This window comes from Salmo salar, unplaced genomic scaffold (genome assembly GCF_905237065.1).
Source record: "Salmo salar unplaced genomic scaffold, Ssal_v3.1, whole genome shotgun sequence".
Taxonomy (NCBI): Eukaryota; Metazoa; Chordata; class Actinopteri; order Salmoniformes; family Salmonidae; genus Salmo; species Salmo salar.
The window spans coordinates 74,036-98,133 of record NW_025547005.1 but is presented as its reverse complement, the minus strand read 5'-3'; the positions used below and the strand labels follow the sequence as shown (position 1 = coordinate 98,133).

At 43.1% G+C, this 24,098-nt stretch overlaps 1 protein-coding gene and 1 long non-coding RNA gene across 2 annotated transcripts; one reads left to right on the top strand and one right to left on the bottom strand.

Moving 5' to 3' along the window:
* Positions 1–340: 340 nt before the first annotated feature.
* On the bottom strand, positions 341–5,123 carry LOC106590718 (uncharacterized). The gene is made up of 3 exons (XR_006762796.1): positions 4,869–5,123; positions 1,865–1,913; positions 341–1,285 (listed from the first exon to the last, which is right to left on the bottom strand). It is a non-coding gene; the product is annotated as an uncharacterized lncRNA (long non-coding RNA).
* On the top strand, positions 4,265–23,209 carry sec22c (SEC22 homolog C, vesicle trafficking protein). Its single transcript, XM_045711089.1, has 6 exons — positions 4,265–4,478; positions 14,397–14,608; positions 17,551–17,714; positions 19,998–20,177; positions 20,278–20,396; positions 20,619–23,209. Exons 2-6 carry the CDS (start codon positions 14,427–14,429, stop codon positions 20,883–20,885), a joined length of 912 nt encoding a protein of 303 aa, XP_045567045.1. The 5' UTR covers positions 4,265–4,478; positions 14,397–14,426; the 3' UTR covers positions 20,886–23,209.
* Positions 23,210–24,098: the final 889 nt, after the last annotated feature.

Here is a 24,098-nt window from a genome sequence, read left to right as displayed (position 1 = left end):
ATGTAGTGTTGCGTTATCTCTCCTGTCGTGATGTGTGTTTTGTCCTATATTTATATATTTTTTATTTTTAATCCCAGCCACCATCCCCACAGGAGGCCTTTTGCCTTTTGGTAGGCCATCATTGTAAATAAGAATTTATTCTTAACTGACTTGCCTAGTTAAATAAAGATCAAATAAAATACATTAATGGGGCTGTTGTGGAACAGGCTGAACGCTTCAAGTTCCTCAGTGTCCTCATAACATATCATGGTTCACAAAGATTTGGCATGGGTCCCTAGATCCTCAAAAGGTTCTACAGCTGCACCATCGAGAGCATCCTGACCGGTTGCATTACCGCCTGGTATGGCAACTGCTCGGCATCTGACCGTAAGGCGCCACAGAGGGTAGTGCGTACGGACCAGTACTGTACATCACTGAAGCCAAGCTTCCTGTCATCTAAGACCTATATACTAGGCGATGTCAGAGGAATGGACAAAACATTGTCAAAGACTCCAGTCACCCAAGTCATAGACTGTTCTCTCTGAAACTGGCTCTCATGAGGACAGCCACAGGAATGCATTCGTCACAAGACCGATATATGGTCTCGAGACCGGAATCGAAATTTGGACCGACTCCACCTTCACCATCTTCGTAACATCAAATGAATCTCCCCCCAAAAAATGCAGAATTGTTAATGAATCTCAGTCCAACAAGAAACTGCTTGTAGCTCCTCTCTTCTTGCTCATGACTTTATTCTCACTAACTTCACTCAATCAAACAGTGCTTCTGCTTCCACTATTGCAAAGCATATGACTGTTTAAGCCCAAAACCAAACTGATTCCAGCTTCACCAGAGCCTGTGTTTCCAATAGGAGCAAATTAAGCATAGTGGGCAAAACAAGCACGGAGGTGGGCAGAGCCAAGCACGAACTAGCAAGATCCTAGGCTTGTTGTAGCATGTATTTGCATATTTCCGTTAGAGAATGCTTACTCTGTGAAGTGCACGTGTGCAATAACTCAATTCGCCCTAGCACTCCTTTTAAACAATGCCATTTTTTGGAAACTTTGACTAAAGTCTAAAAAGGGGTAAACGTCTACTTATCCAATCTGTTCAAAACAGATTCTTGTTTTGGGAACAGAAAACTGTACTGAGATCGAATGTTTCATCGATGAGAAAATGTGCAGAATGTCGTCCCAGTTCTATCTCGTGCCATACTCTCCCACTGCCGGACACTGGACTTCCTCTCCTCACCATGGGGTTTTGTCTTTGGGCAAAAGGCCATCCTCTGTCCTCTCTCTTCCATGATCTGGAAAACAATAAGTGGTTGAGGAATCTGTCAATTCGTTAGTTGTCCTCCTAGATGGCCTCCTTTGGTGAGGAAGCACAAGTTCATCGTGGATACTCATGTGTATCCTACCGCAGAATAGTTTTGAAATCTGCCACACACCCCTTAAATCAGTTTTTTTTTTTGGTCAGAGGAGAAAAACATGCACATGTTTAAACCATCAGAGTCTAAGCCCTGTCTTAGCCCGGGAGGGGGGGGTCTACTAAGTTAGGAGGAATTGTTTTAAGAAGGTCATACCAAGGATCATTTAGCTATTTGATTTGGAATTTTAAAACCCATGAAGTATATATATATAAAAAAAGATATTCAAAAATGATTTGATACATTTATTTTGGGCCTTACTGCTATTAGCCCATACAAATGCATTGAACAACAGATTCACTACATGGAACAACAGAAAGTCCCCCCACAAAATATCAAAAGGTAGTTTATTCTGAAGTATCTGTCATATACTAGGATTTTAAATATATCTCTTTTTTTATTTTTTACATGTATTTAACCACATATTTTTGCCAATAAACAGTCTCCATATATACTTACATTTAGTGTTTTAACTGGTACTGGGAACATGAGTCTTGTAAGGCCTGTCCTAGAGAAAAACAACCGAAACGTACATGTTAGTGAGAGTCTCACCTTTGCCCAGAGGGTAAAGTGTGTATTAGTGTGTAGCCCAAAACGTCCAGAAACTACAGACAGAAGTTGGCTGTACCGATGTCATACGAGGCTTCAGAACCATCGTGTTAGTGAGAGTCTCATCTGTCAATATAGGGCTCATAATAGTTTATAGGCCAAACAGCTCGGACCGATTTCCGGGATTTCGCCTGCCTTCCCGCCACTGAGAGAAAGACTCCCATTGTTAGAGTGGAGACATGAGCATCTCGTCATTGTGGGGCGGCAGCGTAGCCTAGTGGTTAGAGCGTTGGACCAGTAACCAGCAGGTAGTCTAGTGGTTAGAGCGTTGGGCCAGTAACCAGCAGGTAGTCTAGTGGTTAGAGCGTTGGGCCAGTAAACAGCAGGTAGCCTAGTGGTTAGAGCGTTGGGCCAGTAACCAGCAGGTAGCCTAGTGGTTAGAGCGTTGGGCCAGTAACCAGCAGGTAGCCTAGTGGTTAGAGCGTTGGGCCAGTAACCAGCAGGTAGCCTAGTGGTTAGAGCGTTGGGCCAGTAACCAGCAGGTAGCCTAGTGGTTAGAGCGTTGGACTAGTAACCAGCAGGTAGCCTAGTGGTTAGAGCGTTGGGCCAGTAACCAGCAGGTAGCCTAGTGGTTAGAGCGTTGGGCCAGTAACCAGCAGGTAGCCTAGTGGTTAGAGCGTTGGGCTAGTAACCAGCAGGTAGCCTAGTGGTTAGAGTGTTGGACCAGTAACCAAAAAGTTGCTAGATCGAATCCCCGACCTGACAAGGTAAAAATCTGTCATTCTACCCCTGAACAAGGTAGTTAACCCACTGTTCCTAGGCCGTCATTGAAAATAAGAATTTGTTCGTAACCAACTTGCCTAGTTAAATAAAGTTTAAATAAAATATACATAAAGATCTCTGGTGAATTGTAAAGTTGGCAGGTGAACAGTTACTGCTCCTTTCTAAATAAAATACTTCACCAGAGGATCATTTGCTTCTTTTAAAATGTTTTGCTGTGGATTGTTTCAAATCACCAGTGTGTTTGGGAAGCCCGCAATTTGGGATGTAATGTTACAATGTTGTACTTCACTAGCAATTGCTCAAGTCAAGACAGAAAGGGAGGCAGACAGGCGGAGTATGTTGTGGAAATATTGAATCAAATATTTCTCAGATAAATTCAAAAAGACTATAATACAACAGTAACAGAAGCCGAGCAATTCCATGGAACAACTGAATTTTCTTGTTACAGACCTCAGGCTTTATAGGTTTCCACCTTCAGATATCACACATGGTCCCTCCCCTCTATGTAGAGGAGTAACACCCCTTGGCCTCTCGCCACCATTATCTTCTTGTCCCAATTCTTGCTTGTTAACTGCATCTGCTCAGATGTGGGCGCCACCATTAGATTATAATAGTGGCGGCGCCATAGTGTTAATACAAAAAATAATACATTTATTACATATATACTTTCCTAATAAGTGCTTTTCTAATAATACTTGATTAGTACACATGTTCTTATTACAGATACATGGCTTGTGGTGCCTATATTAAGTAACTAAGGTACACATTTTCTGCTTACGTTCTGTTTTTACATGTCTAGTGATTAACTCCGTGTTGACCCAGTCTGTACACTCCCGTGGATTCTGCTTACATTCTGTTTTATATGTCCAACGGTTAACTCTTTGTTTATCCAGCTCTGTCCATTCACCTGAGCTCAGCCTTTATTCTGCTTAAACAAGTCTATTAATTAACCCTATGTCTCAATACTACAGGGAGAAAAGTCTGGATCCTGGAAAATCAACCATAGTCATGAATTTTCACCTACAAGTAGAGAGCTTGTGATTGAAAAAAAACAGAATTTATCATGATATTTTCTAATGTTTGTATTTGTCAGCTTTAGGCCTATGCATTTTACTTAGTTGAGGATGGAAGTTAGAGGCCTACAGCTGCATCTCGGAGTTTTACACTCGTTTCTTTAGCCGCCAAAGGACCACAGTGTATCAATGTGTCCATAGAGGCTAGTGCTCTTGCCAAAATTACATTTCAACTTTTCTAATTGTATACTTTTTTTTTTTTTTTTTACTTCTGATTTTTATGATTAACAACGTGACAATGACTTTGAGAAAACGAAAACGTTATTATTGAAATGAATCATAACAGGCACGCAGATCGGTAGAAACGGTAGCACTACACAGCTGATTGAAATCATCAAAGCTTGATGATGAGTTGGTAATTTGAATCAGCTGTGTCGTGCTGGGAAGGACGTCCCAACCCGAACCGTAAGGTTTATTGAGCTACTGTCTCTTTAAGAAAAGACGTCGCGGAACCCGGAAGAAGATTTTTGTTTTCATCTTTTCCCATAATGCTTAGCAATAAAAAAATATATTAAGAAAGCTAGTGTGTATTTTCAAAGTATTGGACAACAGTCTACCTTAAATTACATGTACAGTCATTGGCAAAACATAACTAAAAGTGTCTACTTTCCTTCACATGTTGTATCACAACAATTTGAGATAAACAAAATGTACCGAAGAATGTTAAGGTAAGGTAAACATAGTAGCTAGCTGCTAACGCTGTTAGCCAGCCACGTTTGCAACAAGCAATATTTCTGTTCGCCACGGTGCGCTTATTGGTGTGATATGCTTTCCTAAAATAATTATGGAGACTCGTTTATCTAAAGTCAGTCACTGTGACTGAAAGTCAGGCTTGCTGCTTAACACATTGCTACTTTTAGACTCATATTCAACTTGTTGTGGCAATGAAACGTGCATTGAGCCATCTGTTAGCAGGCAGGGCGAACCTTAGCCTGGTGACCCGATGTTGAATTGTACAGGATTCAACGTCCAGGATAAATGAGCGTTTGGGATCAGGAAAGTTTCCTCTGACGACCTCTACAAGCCAGAATGTTAAATACAATTATATTTTAACTTACTTTACCGGTTGTCCGTGCGGGTAGATAAGATGTGACGGATCTCCTCGTCTCGGTCTTATGTAGCAACATTTGAAGTGGTGTTTTTTTTTTTTTTTACATTGGATAAAAGTAGAGACTAGAAAATGGTATCATACACTGCAATTGAGGAACAATGGGAAAGTAATTATGCTTTGAAAGTTGATAAACTTCACCTTACTTTTAAGAAAATGGCCCCTGAATATTTCGGTAAACCTATTGGAGAGCTCTTTGTCCACACTAGGGCTGTCCCCTACAAAAATATATGTCTTGGTCTACCGAAAGTCATCTGTTCATGCGACCAATCTATTGCTCTAAAATTTGAAACGTATTTTCCATACATAGACACGCCCAATGTATTAATTGTAAATGTACTAGTGATGTGTAATGGGGAATTGATATAACTAACAAACGCAAACAATTTGCACAATGAAGTAATGAAACAATAATGGGAGAGCAGTGCATTCTGGGCTGTAGCAGAACAAAGTGGAAAATGTTAAGGGGTCTGAATACTTCCTGAATGCACTGTGTGTATATATTTTTACTGCTCGACTAAAACCGTCTCGGTCGACCAACAGCCGAACGACCAAACAATCAACTAGTTGACTAATTGGGGTCAGCCCTAGTCTACACTCATTCAGCATCGTTTACACCCTCTTATAAATTACACAAACCCAAACCGACTGCGCTTGTGCGCCGTCGTGCGTAAATGTATTTTGTGCCACTACACCAAACGCGATCACGACACGCAGGTTAATATCAAAACAAGCTCTGAACCAATCATATTAATTTGGGGACAGGTTGAAAAGCATTAAATATTTATGCTAGTTAGCTTGCACTTGCTAGCTAATTTGTCCTGGGATATAAACATTGAGTTGTTATTTTACCTGAAATGCACAAGGTCCTCTACCCCGCCAATTAATCCACACACAAAACGTTCAACCGAATTGTTTTTAGTCATCTCTCTTCTTTCAGGATTGTTCTTCTCTTGACTTTGTATTGCGATTGGCAACTTTCATAAATTAGGTGCAATTACCGCCACCCACATGTGTATAACCAATGAGACGGCACGTGGGTATCTGCTTCTATAAACCAATGAGGCGATGGGAGAGGCAGGATTTGCAGCGCATCTGCGTCACAAATAGAACTGACTTCTATTTTAGTCATTGGCAATGCAAACGCTCGTTGTCGCGTGCAATAATTTAATAATTTAGATTTCTAAATGTATTTTGCAGCGCACGCGAAAGGCTGGTTTATACCTTGTCTATTGACATGTCGGTGGTAGAGGTCGCCCGATTTATGATTCTTCAACACCGATTATTGGAGGACCAAAAAAAGCCGATATTAATCGGACGCTTTTTAAAAAATTACTTTTATTTTTATATATATTTTTTTATTATATTTTTTTACATTATATTTTAGTATTTATTTATTTTTCCCCATTTTTTTTTTCTTGATTTATTTTCTTTTCGTTTTCATTCATTTCGATTTTTTTTATTAATTAAAATCAAATCAAATGTATTGGTCACATACACATGGTTAGCAGATGTTAATGCGAGTGTAGCGAAATGCTTGTGCTTCAAGTTCCGACCGTGCAGTAATATCTAACAAGTAATCTACCAATTCCACAACAACTACCTTGTACACACAAGTGTAAAGGAATGAATACGAATATGTACATAAAAATATATAAATGAGTGATGGCCGAACGGCATAGGCAAGATGTAACAGATGGTATAGAGTACAGTATATACATATGAGATGAGTAATGTAGGGTATGAAAACATATAAAGCGGCATTGTTTAATGTGGCTAGTGATACATTACATCAGGATGGCAAGATGCAGTAGATGGTATAGAGTACAGTATATACATATGAGATGAATAATGTAGGTTATGTAAACATTATCTAATATAAAGTCGCAAGTAATAAATTGATTACATCAATGTTCCCATTATTAAAGTGGCTGGAGTTGAGTCAGTATGTTGGCAGCAGCCACTCTGTGTTAGTGATGGCTGTTTAACAGTCTGATGGCCTTGAGATAGAAGCTGTTTTTCAGTCTCTCGGTTCCAGCTTTGATGCACCTGTACTGACCTCGCCTTTTGGATGATAGCGGGGGGAACAGGAAGTGGCTCGGGTGGTTGCTGTCCTTGATGATCTTTTTGGCCTTCCTGTGACATCGGGTGGTGTAGGTGTCCTGGAGGGCAGGTAGTTTGCCCCCGGTGATGCGTTGTGCAGACCTCACTACCCTCTGGAGAGCCTTACGGGTGTGGGCAGAGCAGCTGCCGTACCAGGCGGTGATACAGCCCGACAGGATGCTCTCGAATGTGCATCTGTAAAAGTTTGAGTGTTTTTGGTGACAAGACAAATTTCTTCAGCCTCCTGAGGTTGAAGAGGTGCTGCTGCGCCTTCTTCACCACGCTGTCTGTGTGGGTGGACCATTTCAGTTTGTCCGTGATGTGTACACCGAGGAACTTAACTCTCCACCTTCTCCACTACTGTCCCGTCGATGTGGATGGGGGCTGCTCCCTCTGCTGTTTCCTGAAGTCCACGATCATCTCCTTTGTTTTGTTGACATTGAGTGTGAGGTTATTTTCCTGACACCACACTCCGAGGGCCCTCACCTCCTCCCTGTAGGCCGTCTCGTCGTTGTTGGTAATCAAGCCTACCACTGTAGTGTCGTCTGCAAACTTGATGATTGAGTTGGAGGCATGCTGGGCCATGCAGTCATGGATGAACAGGGAGTACAGGAGAGGGCTGAGAACGCACCCTTGTGGGGCCCCAGTGTTGAGGATCAGCGGGGTGGAGATGTTGTTACCTACCTTCACCACCTGGGGGCGGCCCGTCAGGAAGTCCAGGACCCAGTTGCACAGGGCCTCCAGCTTGATGACGAGTTTGGAGGGTACTGAATTCATTTATTTTTTAATTTATATATTTTTAAAATATAATAATGACAATTACAACAATACTCAATGAACACTTTTGAACATCCACGTCACAAAAAGCAGTTCAAAAGTATAATCAAAAATAAATCTAAACATCTTGGCTTTAAATGGAGTCGGGACTTTAGAAGACTGAGCGACGAAAAATGAATGAGTGTCTGGTATTGGCTATAGAAGCAATGCTTCTATAATGCCTTTTATCAATTTGATCAATTTCTAAAATCGGAAATGATGTATGCGCTGCAAAGAAATCCAATGGACCTTTTACATAGCACCTGTACATAGCCCATCTATAATTTAGCCCAAACAACTACCTCTTCCTCTACTGTATTTATTTATTTTATTTTGCTCCTTTGCACCCCATTATCTCTATTTCTACTTTGCACTTTCTTCTACTACAAATCTACCATTCCAGTGTTTTACTTGCTATATTGTATTTACTTTGCCACCATGGACTTTTTTGCCTTTACCTCCCTTATCTCACCTCATTTGCTTTTCTACTGTATTATTGACTGTATGTTGTTTTACTCCATGTGTAACTCTGTGTTGTTGTAATGTGTCAAACTGCTTTGCTTTATCTTGGTCAGGTCGCAGTTGTAAATGAGAACTTGTTCACAACTTGCCTACCTGGTTAATTAAAGGTGAAATAAAGTAAAAAAACAGGCTGAAACACTGGACTCTTCTACCGCACAGCGTTCAGATTCCCTTTGCGGTAGCCTACTGAACAGCGTTCAGATTCCCTTTGCGGTAGCCTACTGAACAGCGTTCAGATTCCCTTTGCGGTAGCCTACTGAACAGCGTTCAGATTCCCTTTGCGGTAGCCTACTGAACAGCGTTCAGATTCCCTTTGCGGTAGCCTACTGAACAGCGTTCAGATTCCCTTTGCGGTAGCCTACTGAACAGCGTTCAGATTCCCTTTGCGGTAGCCTACTGAAGCTTTGTTTTTATGTTTTCAAAATAATTTAGCTTTTAGTGTTGATTAGGAACCGTGTCTAAAAAGCCAATACTTGTGAGCTGGCCCTCGTGATTGGCTGTTTGAGAGGTGACAAGCGTTCCTCTACTATGGAGACTAAACTTGGGGGCGTGTGCTAAGAAAAACATTATAGATAATTATCTCCATTTTATACTGTACATGTAATGGATTTGTTTGTTACTATTCTATAATTACGGTCACTCACAAACAGTGCACGAGCGTGCGGGGGGGAAAGAACCCCAACTACCGTAAATTCCGGACTATAAGCCGCAACTTTTTTCCCCACGCTTTGAACCTCGCGGCTTATACAATGACGCGGCTAATATATGGATTTTTCCCGCTTTCAAATTTGTGGGTCCTGACAGCGTGGAGCATTGTCAAAACATCCACTATCATCAACGGGTTTCGAAAGGCTGGACTGCTGCGTGTTGAAGAGGTCTCAGCGAGGGATTTGCCTGGGCGTTATACCTTCATATGCTGTATACCAGAACCATGTTAGGTCTGGGCGTTATACCTTCAGACGCTGTATACCAGAACCATGTTAGGCCTGGGCGTTATACCTTCAGACGCTGTATACCAGAACCATGTTAGGTCTGGGCGTTATACCAGTTGGCCTGGCGTTATACCTTCAGACGCTGTATACCAGAACCATGTTAGGTCTGGGCGTTATACCTTCATATGCTGTATACCAGAACCATGTTAGGCCTGGGCTTTATACCTTCATATGCTGTATACCAGAACCATGTTAGGTCTGGGCGTTATACCTTCATATGCTGTATACCAGAACCATGTTAGGTCTGGGCGTTATACCTTCATATGCTGTATACCAGAACCATGTTAGGTCTGGGCGTTATACCTTCAGACGCTGTATACCAGAACCATGTTAGGCCTGGGCGTTATACCAGAACCATGTTAGGCCTGGGCGTTATACCAGAACCATGTTAGGTCTGGGCGTTATACCTTCAGACGCTGTATACCAGAACCATGTTAGGTCTGGGCTTTATACCTTCAGACGCTGTATACCAGAACCATGTTAGGCCTGGGCGTTATACCAGAACCATGTTAGGTCTGGGCGTTATACCTTCAGACGCTGTATACCAGAACCATGTTAGGTCTGGGCGTTATACCTTCAGATGCTGTATACCAGAACCATGTTAGGTCTTGGCGTTATACCTTCATACGCTGTATACCAGAACCATGTTAGGCCTGGGCGTTATACCTTCAATGCTGTTACCAGAACCATGTTAGGCCTGGGCGTTATACCTTCAGACGCTGTATACCAGAACCATGTTAGGTCTGGGCGTTATACCTTCAGACGCTGTATACCAGAACCATGTTAGGTCTGGGCGTTATACCTTCAGACGCTGTATACCAGAACCATGTTAGGTCTGGGCGTTATACCTTCAGACGCTGTATACCAGAACCATGTTAGGCCTGGGCTTTATACCTTCAGAAGCTGTATACCAGAACCATGTTAGGTCTGGGCGTTATACCTTCAGACGCTGTATACCAGAACCATGTTAGGTCTGGGCGTTATACCTTCATATGCTGTATACCAGAACCATGTTAGGCCTGGGCGTTATACCAGAACCATGTTAGGCCTGGGCGTTATACCTTCAGACGCTGTATACCAGAACCATGTTAGGTCTGGGCGTTATACCAGAACCATGTTAGGCCTGGGCTTTATACCTTCAGACGCTGTATACCAGTGTATTTTCCTATACATTTGTAATATTTGTAGCTTCCTTTTAACACGTGAGGAGATGAAGCAGATTGCGTTCTTCATTTCACATCACATTATTTGACATTATTAAGCTTTCCATTGTTCCCCAGAACAGTTGAGCCAGTCGCGTGTTTGTATGTAAATAGCAGGGAGAAAGGGCCTCAATAGACTGATCAGGAACGTGCAACTATAGTTTTCCTTTACAGAAAATACACTAGTTTATTAGTGCAACACATTAGCCAGAAAATAGCTTTATTTTCATCAGATAACAGAAGTTCAATGCTATTTGGCTGATAGCTGTACAAGTAGGCTAAATGAGCATAACAATTAAAAAGCAAGGCATTTTTTTTTTTAACTATGCATAGCCAACATATTTCTGTTTATCATAGAAATAATGTAGCCAGCTACATTTCCTAATGTTTTGCTTAAAGTTAATCTTGAATTTTATGGAGAAAAATTGGCCGGCTACACTGAGAAAATTACCTGAGAAGAAAGCTACTTGTCAGTCTGAACGCTGTCTGCTGATCGAATGCCAGTTCCTGAATTCTCATCACAGTGGAGAAGTGCAACTGAAGCACAAAATCTTATCTGTCTGCAGAAATGACAATAAGAACCATTTTAGATCTGTGCAGAAAAGAGATTTATTTTTTCCTGCATGAAAAACAGAATTCTGCGACCCATAAGTTTTAACTTGCTAGTTATCTGAGTGGCTGAATTAATAAGGTGACTGGGCATCATTGTGTTGGCTTTGTGGTTCAGATGCATGCTTTGTGCCGTGGTTCAGATGCAGGTGTACAGATATCTTTTGATTTCCTTGTGTTCTTTCTCTTCTCCATTCTGGGCTGTCTGCTCCTCCCACATCTTCTCAGAGCGGGCAGACCTGTCACGTGTACATGTGCTGCTCCAGAGCCAGCACTCTTCATTTGCACAATGTGACTTGTAAATGTCCAAACTCACCAAAAATAACATTCGGTAGCTCCTACCTATATATGTTTAACTTTATGAGTTGGATAGCCTATCTTATCAATTGTTAATTAGACCCAAACTGCTACAGACCTATATCCATCCTGCCCTGCCTCTTTAAGGTCTTCGAAAGCCAAGTTAATAAGCAGATTGCTGACCATTTCGAATCCCACCGTACCTTCTCCGCTGTGCAATCCGGTTTCCGAGCTGGTCACGGGTGAACCTCAGCCACGCTCAAGGTCCTAAACGACATCATAATCGTCATCGATAAGAGACAGCACTGTGCAGCCGTCTTTATCGACCTGGCCAAGGCTTTCTACTCTGTCAATCACCACATTCTTATCGGCAGACTCAACAGCCTTGGTTTCTCAAATGACTGCCTCGCCTGGTTTACCAACTACTTTGCAGACAGAGTTCAGTGTGTCAAATCGGAGGGGCCTGTTGTCCGGACCTCTGGCAGTCTCTATGGGGGAGCCACAGGGTTCAATTCTTGGGCCGACTCTCTTCTCTGTATACATCAATGATGTTGCTCTTGCTGCTGGTGATTCTCTGATCCCCCTCTACGCAGATGACACCATTCTGTATACTTCTGGCCCCTCTTTGGACACTGTGTACCTCCAACTGCTCTTAAACGCAAGTAAAACTAAATGCATGCTATTCAATCAATCACTGCCCGCACCGGCCCGCCCGTCCAGCATCACTACTCTGGACGGCTCTGACTTAGAATACGTGGACAACTACAAATACCTGGGTGACTGGTTAGACTGTAAACTCTCCTTCCAGACTCACATTAAACATCTCCAATCCAAAATTGAATCTAGAATCGGCTTTCTATTTCACAACAAAGCCTCCTTTACTCACGCCGCCAAACATACCCTAGTAAAACTGACTATCCTACCGATCCTCGACTTCGGCAATGTCATCTACAAAATAGCATCCAACACTCTACTCAGCAAACTGGATGCAGTCTATCACAGTAACATCCGTTTTGTTACCAAAGCCCCATATACTACCCACCACTGCAACCTGTATGCTCTATTCGGCTGGCCCTCGCTACATATTTGTCGCCAGACCCACTGGCTCCAGGTCATCTATAAGTCTATGCTAGGTAAAGCCCCGCCTTATCTCAGCTCACTGGTCACGATAACAACACCCACCCGTAGCACGCGCTCCAGCAGGTATATCTCACTGGTCATCCCCAAAGCCAACAGCTCCTTTGGCCGCCTTTCCTTCCAGGTCTCTGCTGCCACTGACTGGAACGAATTGCAAAAAATCGCGGAAGCTGGAGACTTAAATTTCCCTCACCAACTTTAAACATCAGCTACCTGAGCTGCTAACCGGTCGCTGCAGCTGTACATAGCTCATCTGTAAATATCCCATCCAATCTACCTACCTCATCCCCATACTGTTTTTATTTACTTTCTGCTCTTTTGCACACCAGTATCTCTACTTGCACATCATCATCAGCTCATTTATCACTCCAGTGTTAATCTGCTAAATTGTAATTACTTCGCTACTATGGCCTATTTATTGCCTTACCTCCTCATGCCTTTTGCACACACTGTATATAGACTTTCTTTTTTTCTATTGTGTTATTGACTGTACGCTTGTTTATTCCATTTGTAACTCTGTGTTGTTGTATGTGTCGAACTGCTTTGCTTTATCTTGGCCAGGTCGTAGTTGTAAATGAGAACTTGTTCTCAACTGGCTTACCTGGTTACCTGGTTTGCGCTCTTTAGCATATTTAGCTAGCAGCCTCCATGGATATTTGCTATTACTTGTGCTAATTTTGTTAGAATTCTGGTAATAGATGCTCAATGTGCTTTTTTTAAAATCCCGAGCTGAGAGCGGGACGGTATGACGATAGGACAATCTGGATACCGCCCAACCCTAAAACATGTGCACGAGCTTGGCAGGTGTGCATGCGTTTTCATTGTGTGCATGCTTCACATCATAGAAACCTGAACGTTCTACCAGCACTTTGGAAAGTACACGTAATTATACTGAACCTTTGACGTTCCTATTATTAGCTAGCAAAATGAGGTCAACAGTTAGCTGCTAACAGTTAGCTAGCCAGTTGTCAGTCACTAGGTGGTGCATCCGCTCAGTAGTAGGCTAACAGTTAGCTGCTAACAGTTAGCTAGCCAGATGTCAGTCACTAGCTGGTACATCCGCTCAGTAGTAGGCTAACAGTTAGCGGCTAACAGTCCCTACTGTTAGCTAGCTAAATTAGGTCAACAGTTAGCTGCTAACAGTTAGCTAGCTAAATTAGGTCAACAAGCAAGGACATATTACAGGGTTTCCATAAAGAATATATACATATATTTTTGTCTTGTTCATTAAAGACTCCATCATAGGAAATGGCAGTTACAGGTGTTCATTTTTTTTTTTTAAATGAGTCCAAAGAGGGGCAGAGACCCCTTGCCTTAATTAATCATCAGCACCACCTTGTAAAATAAAATAAAATGTTTGCCATCATTCTGCCATATAGTACACTAGCTAGCTAACTGTTAGCCTAGTACTACTGAGCTGATGTACCACCTAGTGACTGACAACTGGCTAGCTAACTGTTAGCCTACTACTGAGCTGATGTACCACCTAGTGACTGACAACTGGCTAGCTAACTGTTAGCAGCTAACTGTTAGCCTACTACCACTGAGCGTTAGTCTAGACGGGAAAACGTTTTGCAATGAAAACAAGAGTTTCTATTGGACAGATTTATTTAAGTCCCCCCCATGTTTGGTTCCGTTTGGTTCTGATTGGTTCCTAATGAATACTCCCCTGACTGCGGTACTGACTTCATACCAGATGTGACTCAGTTGTAATTGAGTCTCTGAGTCTCCTGTCGTGTCCTGTCCTCTGTATTTTGTATTGCACTCTGTTAAATGTTTTTTCCTGTGTTGTCGTTGCAGGCTATGTGAACCCAGTGGCCTGTGTGGACCATGTCTCTGATCCTGTTTGCACTGGTGGTGCGGGTCAGGGATGGTCTGCCTCTCTCAGCCTCCACTGACTTCCAACACAACCCAGAGCTGCAGGAGAGGAAGCAGCAGCTACGGACCATCTCCAAGGCCCTTAGCCTGTTCCCCGACAGAGGGGCGGTCAAGGGCCATGACCTCAATATATAGTAAGATATATATATATATTTTTTTTTCTATAGTATATTCTATACCTAGGTGTGTGTGTGTGTGTGTGTGTATGTGTGTGTATGTATATATTATATTACTATATATGGATATGTGTATAGATAGATATAGTACGGTGTGTGTGTGTGTGTAATATAGATAGTAAGGACACACACACTTCAGAAAGTATTCACACCCCTTTAACATTGTGTTACAGCCTGAATTTAAAATTATTTATATTGATATTTTTTTGGTCACTGGCCTTCACACAATACCCCATAATGTCAGTGGAACTGTTTTTATTTGGGGGGGGGCAATTAATCAAAATCTGAAATGTCTTGAATGAAAAAGTATTGAACCCCATTGTTATGGCAAGCCTCAATAAGTTCAGGAGTAAAAATGTGCTTAATAAGTTGGACTCACTCTGTGTGTAATAACAGTGTTTAACATGACTTCTGAATGACTCCCTCATCTCTGTACCTCCACACATACAATTATCTGTAAAGTCCTTCAGTCGAGCAGTGAATTACAAACACAGATTCAACCACAAAGACCAGGGAGGTTTTCCAATCCCCTGCAAATAAGAGCACCTATTGGGAGACGGGTAAAAAAATTAAAAAGCGGACATTGAATATCCCTTTCAGCATGGTGACGTTATTAATTACACTTTGGATGGTGTATCGATACACCCAGTCACTACAAAGATACAGGCATCCTTCCTAACTCAGTTGCCGATGAGAAAAGAAACCGCTCAGGGATTTCACAATGAGGACAATGGTGACTTTAAAACAGTTAGAGTTTAACCTCTATGGACTATGTGGGACGCAAGCGTCCCACCCCTGGTACACCCTATCAACAACAGGTGAAATATCAAGAGCGCCAAATTTGAAAACAATTAAATGTCATAATTCAAATTTCTCAAACATACAACTATCTTACACCCTTTGAAAGATAAACATCTCCTTAATCTAACCACGTTGTCCGATTTCAAAAAGGCTTTACGGCGAAAGCATAAAGTTAGATTATGTTAGGACAGTACATTGAAAATAGCTGTGTGTAATGTTTTGTCAATGCAAAGACACGCGTCACCAAAAGCAGAAAACCAGCTAAAATTATGCACTGACCTTTGACAATCCTAGGACATTATGTTAGACAATGCATGCATTTTTTGTTCTATCAAGTTCATATTTATATCCAAAAACAGCGTTTTACTATGGCGTTAATGTTCAGGAAATCGTTTCCCTTCAATAACCGGCAGTCAAGTCAGCACCACAAATTAAATAATTAAAATTAGAAAACATTGGTAAAATATTATATTGTCATTTAAAGAATTATAGATTTACATCTCTTGAACGCAACTGGATTGCCAGATTTAAAAATAACCTTACTGGGAAATCACACTTTGCAATAATCTGAGCACTGCACCCAGAAAAATACGCGTTGCGATACAGACTAGACGTCATGTTGGGGAGATCTAAAATCGAAAATACTATGTAAATAATCCATTACCTTTGATTCTCTTCATCAGATGTCACTTCCAGGAATCCCAGGTCCATAACAAATGTAGTTTTGTTCGAAAAAGCCCCTGTGTGTTTCAATGGCATAGGCTTAAAGGTAATTCTACACATCAGGTATCCACTTCCTGTCAGAGTTTGTCTCAGGGTTTTGACTGCCATATGAGTTCTGTTATACTTAGACACCATTCAAACAGTTTTAGAAAATTCAGAGAGTTTTCTATCCAAACCTGAACAATAATATGCATATTCTAGCTTCTGAGTTGGTGTAGGAGGCAGTTAAAAATGGGCACATATTTTTTTCTAAATTCTCAATACTGCCCCCTAGCCCCAACAGGTTAATGGCTGTGATGGGATAAAATGGAGGATGGATCAACATTGTAGTTACTCCACAATAGTAACCTAATTGACAGAGTGAAAGAAGGAAGCCTGTACAGAATAACAAATATTCAAAAACATGCATCCTGTTTGCAACAAGGCACTAAAGTAATACTGCAAAAAATCTGGCAAATCCAATGCAACACATTACTGAGTACCATCAAGACCTGAAAATAGATGTCTAGACATGATCAACAAACAGTTTGACAGAGCTTGAGGAATCTTTAATAGGTTAATAGGTAAATGTTACACAATCCATTTGTGGAAATGTCTTACCCAGAAAGACTCACGGCTGTAAATGTTACGAAAGGTGATTATTGACTCACGTCCAGGGAGATCCAGACCGCCGTGTGAACACTCATGTAAATGTGATTTCTGTATGACTCAATACATGTTAGAATCACCTTTGGCAGTGATTTAAAGCTGTATTTCTGGGTAAGCCACACCTAGATTGGCACATTATTCTTAAAATGATTTAAGCTCTTGTCAAGTTGGCGGATGATCATCGCTAGACAGCCATTTTTCAGTCCTGCCGTAGAGTTAAAGCCGATTTCAGTCAAAAACTGTAACTAGACCACTCAGGAACGTTCAACTTCTCCACTGTATGTTTGGCTTTGTGTTTTAGGTTTTTGTCCTGCTGAAAGATGGATAACCTAACACGATGCAGCCACATGCTTCAAAATATCAAGAGTGGTACTCAGTGTTGGATTTCAGCTTTTCATTTTTAATTTCTAAAAACATAATTCCACGTTGACATTATGGTGTGTTGTCACTGGCCTACACACACAATCTCAATGTAATTCATTTTAAATTCAGGCTGTAACACAAAATGTGTTTAAGTCTAGGGGTGTGAATACTTTCTGAAGGTACTGTACCTCAACATAGCGAAAGTGGCACAGGGAAGATTAGACGGTAAACAGAATGGTTTCTGATCTGTTCAACCAAGTCTCCACATTTTGAAAATGATTCAGAAACTGTCCTGCTGCATACTGTGGGCAAGCTGTGACCGGCTGTTTCCTCCTCTCTTCCTCATCCCCCTCTCCTCCCTCTAGTTTCCTCTCCAGTGAGGGTGTATCCTACATGAGCGTCTGTGACGCCAGCCTCCCTGCAGCCATGGCTTTCTGTTTTCTAGAGGACCTGCGCTGGGAGTTCACAGCTCATATGGACAACGCCAAGGTTGCCCTGGCAGCCAGGCCATACCCCTTTCTGGAGTTCGGTGTGTAGAAGGGGGAGGGGGGGTGATGTAGAAGGGGAGGGGGTGATGTAGAAGGGGAGGGGGGTGATGTAGAAGGGGTGGTGGGGAGGGGGTGTAGAAGGGGGAGGGGGTGATGGGGGAGGGTGGTGTAGAAGGGGAGGGGGTGATGGGGGAGGGGTGGTGTAGAAGGGGAGGGGGGTGATGGTGGAGGGGTGGTGTAGAGGGGGTGATGGGGGGTGGTGAGAAGTGTGCAGGGGTAGAGTTCCTGTAGGGTGCTGTAGGACCTGAGGGGGTAGACAACCCTGTTCCTGGAGTGCTGTAGGACCCTAGAGCAGGGGTAGACAACCCCTGTTCCTGTAGTGCTGTAGGACCCTAGAGCAGGGGTAGACAACCCTGTTCCTGGGGTGCTGTAGGACCCTAGAGCAGGGCTAGACAACCCCTGGACAGGAGCCTTGGTGCTACAGTCCATCAGGTAGCCTAGTGGTTAGAGCCTCGGTGCTCCAGTCCAGCAGGTAGCCTAGTGGTTAGAGCCTCGGTGCTCCAGTCCAGCAGGTAGCCTAGTGGTTAGAGCCTCGGTGCTACAGTCCAGCAGGTAGCCTAGTGGTTAGAGCCTTGGTGCTACAGTCCAGCAGGTAGCCTAGTGGTTAGAGCCTCGGTGCTACAGTCCATCAGGTAGCCTAGTGGTTAGAGCCTCGGTGCTACAGTCCAGCAGGTAGCCTAGTGGTTAGAGCCTTGGTGCTACAGTCCAGCAGGTAGCCTAGTGGTTAGAGCCTCGGTGCTCCAGTCCAGCAGGTAGCCTAGTGGTTAGAGCCTCGGTGCTACAGTCCAGCAGGTAGCCTAGTGGTTAGAGCCTCGGTGCTCCAGTCCAGCAGGTAGCCTAGTGGTTAGAGCCTCGGTGCTACAGTCCAGCAGGTAGCCTAGTGGTTAGAGCCTCGGTGCTACAGTCCATCAGGTAGCCTAGTGGTTAGAGCCTTGGTGCTCCAGTCCAGCAGGTAGCCTAGTGGTTAGAGCCTCGGTGCTACAGTCCAGCAGGTAGCCTAGTGGTTAGAGCCTCGGTGCTACAGTCCAGCAGGTAGCCTAGTGGTTAGAGCCTCGGTGCTACAGTCCAGCAGGTAGCCTAGTGGTTAGAGCCTCGGTGCTACAGTCCAGCAGGTAGCCTAGTGGTTAGAGCCTTGGTGCTCCAGTCCAGCAGGTAGCCTAGTGGTTAGAGCCTCGGTGCTACAGTCCAGCAGGTAGCCTAGTGGTTAGAGCCTTGGTGCTACAGTCCAGCAGGTAGCCTAGTGGTTAGAGCCTCGGTGCTCCAGTCCAGCAGGTAGCCTAGTGGTTAGAGCCTCGGTGCTACAGTCCAGCAGGTAGCCTAGTGGTTAGAGCCTCGGTGCTACAGTCCAGCAGGTAGCCTAGTGGTTAGAGCCTCGGTGCTACAGTCCAGCAGGTAGCCTAGTGGTTAGAGCCTCGGTGCTCCAGTCCAGCAGGTAGCCTAGTGGTTAGAGCCTTGGTGCTCCAGTCCAGCAGGTAGCCTAGTGGTTAGAGCCTCGGTGCTACAGTCCAGCAGGTAGCCTAGTGGTTAGAGCCTTGGTGCTCCAGTCCAGCAGGTAGCCTAGTGGTTAGAGCCTCGGTGCTACAGTCCAGCAGGTAGCCTAGTGGTTAGAGCCTCGGTGCTACAGTCCAGCAGGTAGCCTAGTGGTTAGAGCCTCGGTGCTCCAGTCCAGCAGGTAGCCTAGTGGTTAGAGCCTTGGTGCTACAGTCCAGCAGGTAGCCTAGTGGTTAGAGCCTCGGTGCTCCAGTCCAGCAGGTAGCCTAGTGGTTAGAGCCTTGGTGCTCCAGTCCAGCAGGTAGCCTAGTGGTTAGAGCCTTGGTGCTACAGTCCAGCAACATTAATGTATTGAACAGAGGTCATCTGTAGGTCATCTATATATTTTATTTTATCCCATGAGGCAGTCATGTAGGCAGGAGTCCAGATACGTAAAAACAACATACAATATCATTGCAGCAGTATAAATAGAAGGGATTATTTTATATTAGACAACAGCCTAGCCTGGCTGCAGCAGCAGTATAAATAGAAGGGTTAATATTCTATTCTATTCTGTTAGAGAACAGCCTAGCCTGGCTGCAGCAGCAGTATAACCAGAGGGGTTAATATTCTATTCTATTCTATTCTATTATATTAGACAACAGCCTAGCCTGGCTGCAGCAGCAGTATAAATAGAAGGGTTAATATTCTATTCTATTCTATTAGACAACAGCCTAGCCTGGCTGCAGCAGCAGTATAAATAGAAGGGTTAATATTCTATTCTATTCTGTTAGACAACAGCCTAGCCTGGCTGCAGCAGCAGTATAACCAGAGGGGTGGTCCAGCGCTGGAGGTCACTCTGACCGAGGTACAGGAGGATCTGAAAACACGCCCTTTGCAGATCCTCACCCTGGAGGAGGTGGAGCTTACCAACGGGTCAGCCAATGGCCACGCGGAACAACTTTCTGAATCCGGTAAGAATCCGAAGAAGGAGGACCTTTTGCCTCAGAGATCGACGTTTTTACTTCAGTTAAACGTTGCTTGATCCTGTGTTGTGTTGGATCGGTCCTCCAGGTCAGAACCAGAGGTTGCAGCCAGTGACCGCCCCAGGAATCCTCTCACTGGTCCTCAACATCATGTGTTCTTCTCTGAACCTCATCAGGGGAGTTCACCTCATAGAGAATACCTTCCAGGTACAATATTCTATTAAACAGGTAGAAGATACCTTCCAGGTACAATATTCTATTAAACATGTAGAAGATACCTTCCTGGTCCTCCATTCTATTTAGCGATGTCTAATTCAACTTGGCTGATAATGTATTTTATTCTGCTAATGTTGTAGTCCGCTCATAAAGACCAACTGTCTGTCAATGTCAACACTGTTCTGTTGTTCTTAAATGTCACGTTTGCTACAGGATGATTATGAAGGAATCTGGAATGTGCTGGCCTTCCTGTTGGCGTTCCTGTGCTGTGTTGGTCAGTGTCACCTGTACCTGTTCCACTCTTCTCTGAAGAGTGTCAAGTCCCTGGTACTGCTGAGTGTGGTCGTGGTCTGTAACTGCTTCCTGTTTGGTCTGAGGAATGTCTGGCAGCTGCTGTTCCACCTGGCGGTGGCCGTCCTCGTCACCCTCCTCACCCTCAACAGGAAACTACACGACAGAACCAATGACTGCGGGGTCTGAGGGAGAGGGGGGGGGGGCCATTTAGTGCGTAGCACCACCACAGTAGGCTACGTACAGGCCGGTAGGGCAGGAAGAGGATCCATCCCAGACAGAACCAATGACTGCGGGGTCTGAGGGAGGGGGGGGGACCATTTAGTGCGTAGCACCACCACAGTAGGCTACGTACAGGCCGGTAGGGCAGGAAGAGGATCCATCCCAGACAGAACCAATGACTGCGGGGTCTGAGGGAGGGGGGACCATTTAGTGCGTAGCACCACCACAGTAGGCTACGTACAGGCCGGTAGGGCAGGAAGAGGATCCATCCCAGACAGAACCAATGACTGCGGGGTCTGAGGGAGGGGGGGGACCATTTAGTGCGTAGCACCACCACAGTAGGCTACGTACAGGCCGGTAGGGCAGGAAGAGGATCCATCCCAGACAGACGTCTCCTATCATGTCCAGTGGGATAAAACATTGTTTTGTTTGTATAAGGATAATTTGTTGCTTTATTTCCATGTTTATTTGCACTGCGTTTACGTAGCGTCCCAGGCAGGTTTGAGGAGCGGTGGAGGACCTGACCACAGGGGAGAGATGGTCCTCAAATCGTCTTTTAGAAATTAATTCCAGATGAAGACAATTCGTTTTGAGCAAATTACTTGAATGATATGAATTTGTAATACAGACTGGCTATTAAAGGGCATCCGATGTTAGACTACAGCCAGTCAGGCGGTAGGTCTACGTTTGACGATGGTTAATTGAGATTAGATCGTCGGTGACGTGAAAAACACTCGCTGTCCAATCCAGACCACTGCCGTACCTCAGTAAGTGATAATCAACAATCAGTCTGATTTCTCCAGGGTCTAAATGCAGCTAGCCTCACTAGAATAGGAAATGTACTATGCTTTCAATTCAATTAGCTTTTTTGCTTTATTTTAATTTTTTATTTTTTTTTGCATCTGTTGAATTGACGAATCAAAATGTCTCACCAAAGTATTTTCTGTTGTTTATGCAGAAAGCTTCCCTCTAGTTTTATAACCACAACACCAGGTGATATTCCTCTTCATGGTCGTCAGTATTGAGGAGTTAATATATCTTTTTTTAGATCATGGTTTTATAGTTTACAGGGCTAAGTAAGGTATTGTATTATTAGCAATATAACATATCTAATTTGTTGTTCAAGAAGGCTGTCGGTAATACTACTGTTGGTGATACTATGTTGTTTGGTAACAATGTGGTTGTAGTTTCATATGGAAATCACAAGTTAAAATTAATACAGAAACTTTTATATTGTGTAGTTAAAATAGATTTTGTAACACTGTAATAATGTAGTGACAGTGTATGTTGCATTTCGTTATCCTAAAACGATCGATCGATCGATTGATGCTTTTGGGGCTCCCGAGTGGCTCAGCAGTCTAAGGCACTGCATCTCAGTGCAAGAGGCGTCACTACAGACCCTGGTTTGAATCCAGGCTGTATCACAACCGGCCGTGATTGGGAGTCCCATAGGGCGGCGCACAATTGGCCCAGCGTCATCCGGGTTTTGGCCGGGGTAGGCTGTCATTGTAAATAAGAATTTGTTCTTAACTGACTTGCCTGGTTAAATTATAAATATATATAGATGTGATTTGGACACATCTGTGATATTTCTCTAAGGGCCCTTTTCATATTTAATAATAATAATAATTAATTTCAGCAGAATTTGAGCTGAAAAGACATGATTGGAAGAAACTATTTAACCGCTTTTTCTATGATTGAGAGACAGTTTGAATACAAATTGTCAAATTGAAGATTCATACCCGTTCTACTGAAATTCACACAGAGCTCACAAATGTTGGTGATTAGATGTGTAGATATTTGTGTTCCTCAAGCACCTGAGCACTGGTAATGGAATGTACAATAGTTTTAGATGCAAGACCAGTGAGTTTGCACTACGTTTGGCTTGTTTAGTGTTAACTACTGAACTGATCTTGTTCAGGGAACAATGTGGGGGTTGCAGGAAGACCCCCCCCAGGTTAAGCTGCTGTAACTGACAGACCAATATGTTGAATTTATTTAGTTTTTAATTGTAATTTTTGTTCTGTGTATTGATGGCTGCTTTAATGTCAAGAAGTCATTTACAGTTTCCTTAAATTGTTAATTGAAGTGGGGGAGAGAGGGCGTGTTAACGTTTCAGTCTACCAAGGGGTAACATTCAGGACCTCCTTTTCAAAATGTTGGGTGTGTCTTTTTTATAATGGAAATTGACTAGAGATGCCTGTATTAACACATGGTTTACCTATTGTGTGGTTTGTAATTTCTAAAGTAAAATAAACCGCTGTCTGAAAGGTGCAGTAATCCGAATCAAATTGACCAAATTAATTATGTTGTTTGTTGCCATGAACGTTGTAAAGTATGATGACATTTTGAAACCAAACGATGTTCAAATCCTTCTGTCTTATTTATAAAGTCTGCAGTGCTTTGCTATGAACAACATCCAGTATGTAGCTAACAGAACACATTTACCTCATTCATCCAGTATGTAGCTAACAGAAGAACACGTTTACCTCATTCATCCAGTATGTAGCTAACAGAAGAACATGTTTACCTCATTCATCCAGTATGTAGCTAACAGAAGAACACGTTTACCTCATTCATCCAGTATGTAGCTAACAGAACACGTTTACCTCATTCATCCAGTATGTAGCTAACAGAAGAACACGTTTACCTCATTCATCCAGTATGTAGCTAACAGAACATGTTTACCTCATTCATCCAGTATGTAGCTAACAGAACATGTTTACCTCATTCATCCAGTATGTAGCTAACAGAAGAACATGTTTACCTCATTCATCCAGTATGTAGCTAACAGAAGAACACGTTTACCTCATTCATCCAGTATGTAGCTAACAGAACATGTTTACCTCATTCATCCAGTATGTAGCTAACAGAAGAACATGTTTACCTGATGTGTAATAGAGAATCTTGCATTCCAATTGGCACCATATTCCATATATAGTGCACTACGTTTGACCAGGGCCTATAGGTCTTTGGTCCAAAGTAGTGCACTATGAAGGGTATAGAGTGCCATTTAGGATTCAAACGTGAGTTCAATTGGAACAGACCACATTAACCACCAAAGGGGTGTACATTTTAAAATTAAATTGGGATCGTTAATGTTTAGGAAAAAATCCCTAACTGAAATAAATGTTGTTTTTTTCTTCACAAAAGTAGCAGACTGTTCCCCAGCAAGAACAT